The 10391-nt window shown below is 47.9% G+C and overlaps 1 protein-coding gene across 1 annotated transcript; it reads right to left on the bottom strand.

The window, feature by feature from the left end:
- Window positions 1-3662: 3662 nt before the first annotated feature.
- srsf10a (serine and arginine rich splicing factor 10a) lies at window positions 3663-10391 on the bottom strand. The gene is made up of 6 exons (XM_067237893.1): window positions 10245-10391; window positions 9454-9558; window positions 8485-8588; window positions 6229-6397; window positions 5724-5774; window positions 3663-4752 (listed from the first exon to the last, which is right to left on the bottom strand). Exons 1-6 carry the CDS (start codon window positions 10307-10309, stop codon window positions 4485-4487), a joined length of 762 nt encoding a protein of 253 aa, XP_067093994.1. The 5' UTR covers window positions 10310-10391; the 3' UTR covers window positions 3663-4484.

The following is a 10391-nucleotide window of genomic DNA, read 5'->3' as shown; positions in this document are numbered from 1 at the left end:
ACGGTTTCAAAATAAATTAAAACAAATATTGATGACATTTTATGTTCCTGATATTAAATTGAAGGTTTAATATATGACATTAAGCTGATTTTTTTCACTCATCTTTGCCATTGTGGTGCCAGTAATACTGGAGTTGGCTGTATGACCATGTGATAAGGTAATGGATATTGTGATCAGCATAAGCACATAGTAAATATATTTTCTTCCACCTCATACATCCCTGAAATATTCAAATAGAGCTGTGTTCATGTATGTTTAATACAACTAAATGCCCCATTATTTTCACCTTGTATGCATTGCAGTAGGCTACTGTGTCTGAGTTCTCTTTATCTCGCACGCTACCTCATCAATTTAACAATCCTGAAAACCAATTGCTACTTGAATCAATTATTTATCAATGCAGCAATTCAGTATTTCTTTTTAACTTACTGTGGGAGAAGGTGCTCAAATCCAACTGACAGAGAAATACTTCTGTGCTGCCTGTCGTGAACAGCCCTGACCTGTTCTCATGATCAAGCCTCAAACTTGTTAAAACTCACTTAAATGATCAATCTATTTCTTTCTTTTTTCTACCTTTTATTAAATATATCATTATAGTTTTTTGTTTAAAATAAATTTGATGTAAACTATCAAAATGATAATTTATAAGATGTTTTTCACTAGCTAGTGACAAAGGGAAGGTCCAGGCTTGGCTTATCAGGTACAAGAACCAAGCACTGTACGTTGCAAGTTAGAAGACACAAACTAGGCTGTGGGAAGCAGGATCTATAAAATGGATATGATTATAAACACAAAACAGTTGTGTGGCAAGTAGTTTACTGAGAGGGAAATAGAAGTAGAATTTTGGTAGGAAGGACCTCTGGCTATGAGCACCCAGAGGTCCCAACTCCAGCAACATTTCTGCCTCAGAAATTCAAATAGAACGAAGTTCAGGCTGCTTAAATTCGAATGGTGAATTTCTTATCCCAGAAATTTGAGGCCAAAAATTTCGATTGCAACATCCGGGATACCAAGGTTTTGAAATACTCAGACCGGACCTCTCTCCTCAGACCCCAGGCTGTGATTGTACGACTGATCTGCATGTATGACTGATCTGCATGTATGACTGGTCTGCATGTATGACTGATCTGCATGTATGAATACCTGCAGCTACATCTGGATTAGGGGCCTGAGAAGAGAGGTCTGCAGTGGGACCCTTCTGGAGGAGAGAGGACTGCAGTGGGACCCTTCTGGAGGAGAGGTCTGCAGTGGGACCCTTCTGGAGGAGAGGTCTGCAGTGGGACCCTTCTGGAGGAGAGGTCTGCAGTGGGACCCTTCTGGAGGAGAGAGGTCTGCAGTGGGACCCTTCTGGAGGAGAGGTCTGCAGTGGGACCCTTCTGGAGGAGAGGTCTGCAGTGGGACCCTTCTGGAGGAGAGAGGTCTGCACTGGGACCCTTCTGGAGGAGAGGTCTGCAGTGGGACCCTTCTGGAGGAGAGGTCTGCAGTGGGACCCTTCTGGAGGAGAGAGGTCTGCACTGGGACCCTTCTGGAGGAGAGGTCTGCAGTGGGACCCTTCTGGAGGAGAGAGGTCTGCAGTGGGACCCTTCTGGAGGAGAGGACTGCAGTGGGACCCTTCTGGAGGAGAGAGGTCTGCAGTGGGACCCTTCTGGAGGAGAGAGGTCTGCAGTGGGACCCTTCTGGAGGAGAGGTCTGCAGTGGGACCCTTCTGGAGGAGAGAGGACTGCAGTGGGACCCTTCTGGAGGAGAGGACTGCAGTGGGACCCTTCTGGAGGAGAGGACTGCAGTGGGACCCTTCTGGAGGAGAGGTCTGCAGTGGGACCCTTCTGGAGGAGAGAGGACTGCAGTGGGACCCTTCTGGAGGAGAGGACTGCAGTGGGACCCTTCTGGAGGAGAGAGGTCTGCAGTGGGACCCTTCTGGAGGAGAGAGGTCTGCAGTGGGACCCTTCTGGAGGAGAGAGGTCTGCAGTGGGACCCTTCTGGAGGAGAGGTCTGCAGTGGGACCCTTCTGGAAGAGAGGACTGCAGTGGGACCCTTCTGGAGGAGAGAGGTCTGCAGTGGGACCCTTCTGGAGGAGAGAGGTCTGCAGTGGGACCCTTCTGGAGGAGAGAGGTCTGCAGTGGGACCCTTCTGGAGGAGAGGACTGCAGTGGGACCCTTCTGGAGGAGAGGTCTGCAGTGGGACCCTTCTGGAGGAGAGAGGTCTGCAGTGGGACCCTTCTGGAGGAGAGAGGTCTGCAGTGGGACCCTTCTGGAGGAGAGAGGTCTGCAGTGGGACCCTTCTGGAGGAGAGGTCTGCAGTGGGACCCTTCTGGAGGAGAGGTCTGCAGTGGGACCCTTCTGGAGGAGAGAGGTCTGCAGTGGGACCCTTCTGGAGGAGAGAGGTCTGCAGTGGGACCCTTCTGGAGGAGAGGTCTGCAGTGGGACCCTTCTGGAGGAGAGGTCTGCAGTGGGACCCTTCTGGAGGAGAGGTCTGCAGTGGGACCCTTCTGGAGGAGAGAGGTCTGCAGTGGGACCCTTCTGGAGGAGAGAGGTCTGCAGTGGGACCCTTCTGGAGGAGAGAGGTCTGCAGTGGGACCCTTCTGGAAGAGAGGTCTGCAGTGGGACCCTTCTGGAGGAGAGAGGTCTGCAGTGGGACCCTTCTGGAGGAGAGAGGTCTGCAGTGGGACCCTTCTGGAGGAGAGGTCTGCAGTGGGACCCTTCTGGAGGAGAGGTCTGCAGTGGGACCCTTCTGGAGGAGAGGTCTGCAGTGGGACCCTTCTGGAGGAGAGAGGTCTGCAGTGGGACCCTTCTGGAGGAGAGGTCTGCAGTGGGACCCTTCTGGAGGAGAGGACTGCAGTTGGACCCTTCTCAGAGAAGCAGACTCGGCTCCAGAACTAATTAAATGGGTGGGCAATTTTTTTTTCACAAGGGGGGGGGGGGGCACGCATTTACAAAGCATATATGAGTCGAAATAAGAGCAGACCTACATATACTTCAGAAAAGTGTAGCCATCTTGATATTTAATTTATAGCCAATGCCAGTATTAAAGGAATATATTCTAGAGATGGGAATAATTGAGTCTGGACAACTTTCGGATGTCCATTTCTATTGTCTATCAATTCACTCATATAACAGGCGTGTTATAGCTTGTTGGTGCGGGTAAGTGAGACGGCTCGATTGCCTTACCCATCCTTGGTATTCCGGATGTTGCAATCTGAATTTTTTGGATCTGAATTTCACCATTCAAATTTGAGCAGCCTGAATTTTGTTCCATTTGAATTTCCAAAGCTTGAAGATTTTATTTAATTTGAGCAAATTGAATTTCGGAATTTTTGTAACATTTTTTTTTCTCATTGAAATTTAAAAGCGGTGAATTCAAAACCACCAAATTCGGAGGTGTTTAAATTTCTGTATTACGTATTAAATGCCTTTCATATTCAAAAAGTCACTGATTTGCTTCCATATATTTCAGCAGTAGATAACCATCAAGCTTGCTGAGTGTCTTTCTAAACAGCACCACACGTGCACAGCATCTAACTTTTTTTTCTTTCATTCAGATTAATTACAGTAAATGTTTTGATCTTCCTTTTCCTACCATTTATATACCTATACATGCACAAATACATCTAATGAAATATATCCAATCAAGTACTCCAAAGAAAGTTTCCAAAGGCAAACTGAAATAGAATGGTTTATTGACATGAGCAAAAAGCATGTGTAATAAAACGGCATTAAAATAATAACTATGGGCACTTCAAAAAATATATATGGATTTGGATCTTGATCTTCACGTGCAGATAAACAAAATAAAACAATTGAGTCACATGAACTCCAGAAAACAGACATCTTGCATTAGGGTGCAATTACAGAACTGTTCTTTATAAACATGTAGCCAAACAGTCACACAATCTGCGCTGCTAAACACACATAGCACGGGCTACAAACAGACCCAAGAGGAATACAGGATGGTTACAGAATTGGTCTGAAAGGAAGTCGAATTTGCTTAAACACTAATTAACAAAGACCTACTGTCAACAGATCTGAAAACTACCATAAAAATAATCCAAATGACATTGATAAAAACGTTGCTGCCACTTGATCTTTAACAAAAATATTTCCACTGATACAGGATGTTTCACCCACCGTTACATGGAAGTACAAAAAGAGTTAACAGGAGCTAACCCAAACAGGCTACTCTGGAGCCAACCACTGTCATCTCATCTCCTCATCTCCCCCCCCTCCCCCCCATCTCTGCATGGGACCAATGAACCACTTTAGAACACTTGACTTCATATCTTCGGCGGGGGGCGGGGTTAACATGTAAACCTAAATCTGAAGCTACCCCGTCTCCCTCCCAAACTGGCCACACATCCCACCGCTACCGTGACAACTGAGGTAGAACCAGAGAGACAGACGCAGAAGTCAGCACTCGCTACCTACCGTACTCAACATAGTGAACACCAACGCCTTCAGGAGACAGGAAGGGGGAGGGAGGGAGGGGAGAGCTCAGTGGCCCCCAGACTTGCGTCCGGCCCAGGACCGGGAGCGAGAGCGCGAGCGGGAGAGGGAGCGGGAGAAGGAGCGCGAGGGTGAGCGTCCGGGGGCCTGCCTCTGGGAGGCGGAGGGGTGGAAGTCATCCACGGGGCCGGGGGACTTGGAGGGAGACTTCCGGGCTTTGGGCCGCGCCCTGGGGGGTGAGGCGGAGCGGGAAGCTGAACGGGAGCGCAGGGGCGGGGCGTGGTGCATACGTTGGTCTCGGGGGGGGCCTCGGTACCTGGCAGGACACAACAGCCCCATCATTAACAGACATCCACAGCCCCATCATTAACAGACATCCACAGCCCCTTCATTAACAGACATCCACAGCCCCTTCATTAACAGACATCCACAGCCCCATCATTAACAGACATCCACAGCCCCTTCATTAACAGACATCCACAGCCCCTTCATTAACAGACATCCACAGCCCCTTCATTAACAGACATCCACAGCCCCTTCATTAACAAACATCCACAGCATGGTGCAGCATCTAGTACTGTTCCTTAAGGCCCTGTGCTGCAGCTCCTGAACCAGCCCTGATGCACACAGGACCAGACGAGAAAGAGACAGAGAGACTACAGACAAGCAGGAGAGAGAGAGACTACAGACAAGCAGGAGAGAGAGAGACTACAGACAAGCAGGAGAGAGACTACAGACAAGCAGGAGAGAGAGACTACAGACAAGCGGGAGAGAGAGACTACAGACAAGCAGGAGAGAGAGAGACTACAGACAAGCAGGAGAGAGAGAGACTACAGACAAGCAGGAGAGAGAGAGACTACAGACAAGCAGGAGAGAGAGACTACAGACAAGCAGGAGAGAGAGAGACTACAGACAAGCAGGAGAGAGAGAGACTACAGACAAGCAGGAGAGAGAGACTACAGACAAGCGAAGAGAGAGACTACAGACAAGCAGGAGAGAGAGAGACTACAGACAAGCAGGAGAGAGAGACTACAGACAAGCAGGAGAGAGACTACAGACAAGCGAAGAGAGAGACTACAGACAAGCAGGAGAGAGAGACTACAGACAAGCAGGAGAGAGAGACTACAGACAAGCAGGAGAGAGAGACTACAGACAAGCAGGAGAGAGAGAACAAGAGAATGATAGAGTAACACAGCGATGGCAGCAGTAACTAGAGACTGACACAAACAGGAGAGCAGGAATATTCTTAGACACCATGAACATCAGTCCAGCTGGAGGTCCACCTACCGCTCGTTTTCATGGCTTCTGCTGCGTCTATGTCGGCCGTACGACCTGGACCTGAGAAACACACCACACCTGTTTATCAGTCACAGCCCAGACAGCAGGGGTGGAGGTGAAGCCCTCACACAGCAGAAAGCTAACTCAGCAGCTAGGAGGAACATCTGTCTGGCTTTGAGGGGCTGCAGGGCTGGGTGTGACTGCAGATCACATGACCTACTAATAATAAATTAATTTAGCTGCTAGCTGGTAACCCCATTTTAGCGTGTACAGGAAGGGAATTGAAACCTGCAACCTCTTGATCTGCTGTCCGATACTCTAACCACTGAGCTACACCTGTCCCCATATCCCCCCTCTGAAGGTTTAATGCCAAATAAAAATGCTAAATACAAGCTAAATGCTTAACACAAGCTAAATGCTAAATACAAGCTAAATGCTTAATGCAAGCTAACTGCTTAATACAAGCTGAATGCAAGCTAAATGGCGGCAGAAGTGGCGTGCGAAGCAGACTCACTCCCTGGGGCTGGGGGAGCGGCGGGGCCGCCGGTCATAGGATGGGCTCCGCGAGCGCCGCCGGTCGTAGCTGCGGCTACGGGATCTGCGGCGCCGACCCTCACGCTCGTAGTCGTCATGGCGAGAGAAGCTGCGCGGGGAGCTCTCCTTGGTCTTCATCTGGCCGGGCGCTGCGGAGAGACGAGAGGCTCAACACTACTGCAACATCTACACCTGGAACACAGGCTACTGCTGCAACATCTACACCTGGAACACAGGCTACTGCTGCAACATCTACACCTGGAACACAGGCTACTGCTGCAACATCTACACCTGGAACACAGGCTACTGCTGCAACATCTACACCTGGAACACTGGCTACTGCTGCAACATCTACACCTGGAACACAGGCTACTGCTGATCATACAACATCTACACCTGGAACACAGGTTGCTGCTGCTCATACAACATCTACACCTGGAACACAGGCTGCTGCTGCTCATACAACATCTACACCTGGAACACAGGCTACTGCTGCAACATCTACACCTGGAACACTGGCTACTGCTGCAACATCTACACCTGGAACACAGGCTGCTGCTGCAACATCTACACCTGGAACACTGGCTGCTGCTGCAACATCTACACCTGGAACACTGGCTACTGCTGCAACATCTACACCTGGAACACAGGCTACTACTGCAACATCTACACCTGGAACACAGGCTACTACTGCAACATCTACACCTGGAACACTGGCTACTGCTGCAACATCTACACCTGGAACACAGGCTACTGCTGCAACATCTACACCTGGAACACAGGCTACTGCTGATCATACAACATCTACACCTGGAACACAGGCTGCTGCTGCTCATACAACATCTACACCTGGAACACAGGCTGCTGCTGCTCATACAACATCTACACCTGGAACACAGGCTGCTGCTGCTCATACAACATCTACACCTGGAACACAGGCTGCTGCTGCAACATCTACACCTGGAACACAGGCTACTACTGCAACATCTACACCTGGAACACAGGCTGCTGCTGCAACATCTACACCTGGAACACAGGCTGCTGCTGCAACATCTACACCTGGAACACAGGCTACTACTGCAACATCTACACCTGGAACACAGGCTACTACTGCAACATCTACACCTGGAACACAGGCTACTACTGCAACATCTACACCTGGAACACAGGCTACTGCTGATCATACAACATCTACACCTGGAACACAGGCTACTGCTGATCATACAACATCTACACCTGGAACACAGGCTGCTGCTGCAACATCTACACCTGGAACACAGGCTACTACTGCAACATCTACACCTGGAACACAGGCTGCTGCTGCAACATCTACACCTGGAACACAGGCTGCTGCTGCAACATCTACACCTGAAACACAGGCTACTACTGCAACATCTACACCTGGAACACAGGCTACTACTGCAACATCTACACCTGGAACACAGGCTACTGCTGACCATACAACATCTACACCTGGAACACAGGCTGCTGCTGCAACATCTACACCTGGAACACAGGCTACTACTACAACATCTACACCTGGAACACAGGCTACTACTGCAACATCTACACCTGGAACACAGGCTGCTGCTGCAACATCTACACCTGGAACACAGGCTGCTGCTGCAACATCTACACCTGGAACACAGGCTGCTGCTGCAACATCTACACCTGGAACACAGGCTACTGCTGCTCATACAACATCTACACCTGGAACACAGGCTGCTGCTGCTCATACAACATCTACACCTGGAACACAGGCTGCTGCTGCAACATCTACACCTGGAACACAGGCTGCTGCTGCTCATACAACATCTACACCTGAAACACAGGCTACTACTGATCATACAACATCTACACCTGGAATACTCATGCTGCACTCACATCTACACCTGGAATACTTCACAGCAGCTCACAATATCTATATGTTTCATATTTATACATTTAATACTTCATAAGAGCGTTATTAAAATATAAGTTTAACGGCCAAGTAAGTTTACACAACCAAAGAAATTACTATGGCAGACAGGTGCATACAGTAAACAAAAAAACTTTGTGTGCGCCATCCTTAAATATAAAAAATGCATCTATACGTTACATTTATACATTTAGGGTCTGAAAACAAGTTGAGATGCATTTCTGTTGTCTCATCGTAAACTGTTTACTCACACAGCTACAGCCAAGATATTAATAAGATAAAAATCAATTTGACAGAATAAACATTATGACGTCTTACTTTTACGATCGCCCTGCGCAAACTGGATCTCGATCTGCCGTCCACACACCCACTTCCTGTCCAGGTTGTGCAAGGCGTCCTCAGCATCGCGGACGTCTTCGAACGTGGCGACAGTTAAGGCATTCCACGCAGGGTCGGAGTGTGGACACAACTAACCTAAACACTGCTTCTAAACACCCTGAACACTCGGCCAGACCAAGGACACAACTAGCGCCAGAAGTACTGACGGGGGAACATTTGAAACAGCTAAGATGATCATGTTAAAGTCAAATAAATCACATCAGTGTCTTGTCTTGATTTAGTGTACAATCACAAAGTCGAACACTTTAATACATCGGATGCGGATACTTTTCCTTTTGGTTGGAGAGAATGCAAACACAGAGGTGATGATCTGGATTTGATAGGATACAAATATTTTGCTTTTTACCTTTAAAACGCTTGGCCTTTGACCTTCAGCTTGGCCTTTATGCTCTTTAACGGCTTGTCAGAAGAACTTGAGACTTGTCTTTGCCCAATAAACTCTTTTCCTCTCTCTGGTAGACAAACGGGAGGCGGGACACCCACTCTGGTGCCTCTTTTCTCCTCTTTGTATCTTCATGCTTTAAATTTCTCTTTATTTTCCAAATTCCATCTATTTTCATGTCTCCTGAAATCCTTTGTCTTGCCTCTACCCTACACCCGCCTTTCAACTTTCTTTGCTGTGGGCGACTCCAGGTCTGTATGTCTTTACAATGTCTAAGGCAACAGAAGAAACGTTGGTTAGGCGATATCAAACCACTCCTTGATACATTCTGTTGTGACTAAAGTAAATTACATTTAGTTCCCCATCCGTATGCATTACGCTAAACAGACATTCAACTTTTTCCTATGCATTCCCAAATACATGTTGGCTACGGCACACAAACACAAAACATTGAGCTAAAACAGTGGAACGTGGCAATCATCAGACACACAGCGAATAAAGGATATTGAATGTAAGCAAATCCTCTTGGTCGTCGAGTATAGAAGTCAAGCGGAATGTAGACATCTACAATAGGCCCGTAACGACCAAACTCACGACGTAAATCCTCTGGCCTGAAGTGTCGTGAAATAAGGACATTTAGACCTATCTGGATGGATCCATGATATCCCTACAGTGGCCCGTGTGGACCATTCCTGGTGATGCATCTCTGCACAGCAAAGCCGCGTGTTGACGTAACACACCGGCCCAAGTTACTTTGGGATGCCGTGTAACCAGCTGTAACTAACCGTGCATTCAATACGTGTACGAAGACATGGGCTTTTACATATTTAAGTGTAAGCGTAGCAGCATAATTGACCCGCAACACAAACAGCGTTTCAAATAACATGAGCTCCCATTATCAGAAGTAGGCTAACTGGGCTAGCTTTATTGCTGGTATCAAGGCATCGTCGTTTTTGGATTGAAAACTTTCAATTTCAGATCATACCTAGCTAGACTAGCTACATTTGATTGTAGCTGCCTACTGTAGCACTACAATTCCTAGGTAGCTAACTACATATAGCATATTTATAAAAAGACAGCTAGCCTACCGTTTACTCCTTTATGCTCGTGATTCTAGAAGCCTGCTAAGGCTAGCCAGCTAGCGCTAACTTCAAACAGTTTATAACCGCTATTACCCAGCAATCATCTTAGCTAGCTAGCGACTAGCACTGTGTAGCCATTCGCTAGCTAGCTATAGCTAGCTATACGAGCTAGTTTGCCTAGCCGCATAACGTTAGAGGCCAAAGATTATAGCTACCTGGATTCGTCCGAGATGTTTCTAATGAAGAGAGAGGTGTTTGGAGGCCTCAGATACCTGGCCATGGTAAATCTAACCAGTAACAGTAATGTAACTACAGTTGACGGTAACTCCGGGCTTGTAGGCGGGTGGCTCCGGGCTGTCTCG

Source organism: Osmerus mordax, chromosome 6, assembly GCF_038355195.1.
Source record: "Osmerus mordax isolate fOsmMor3 chromosome 6, fOsmMor3.pri, whole genome shotgun sequence".
NCBI lineage: Eukaryota > Metazoa > Chordata > Actinopteri > Osmeriformes > Osmeridae > Osmerus > Osmerus mordax.
The sequence above is the reverse complement of the archived record's forward strand: the minus strand, read 5'-3'. Positions and strand labels throughout refer to the sequence as shown.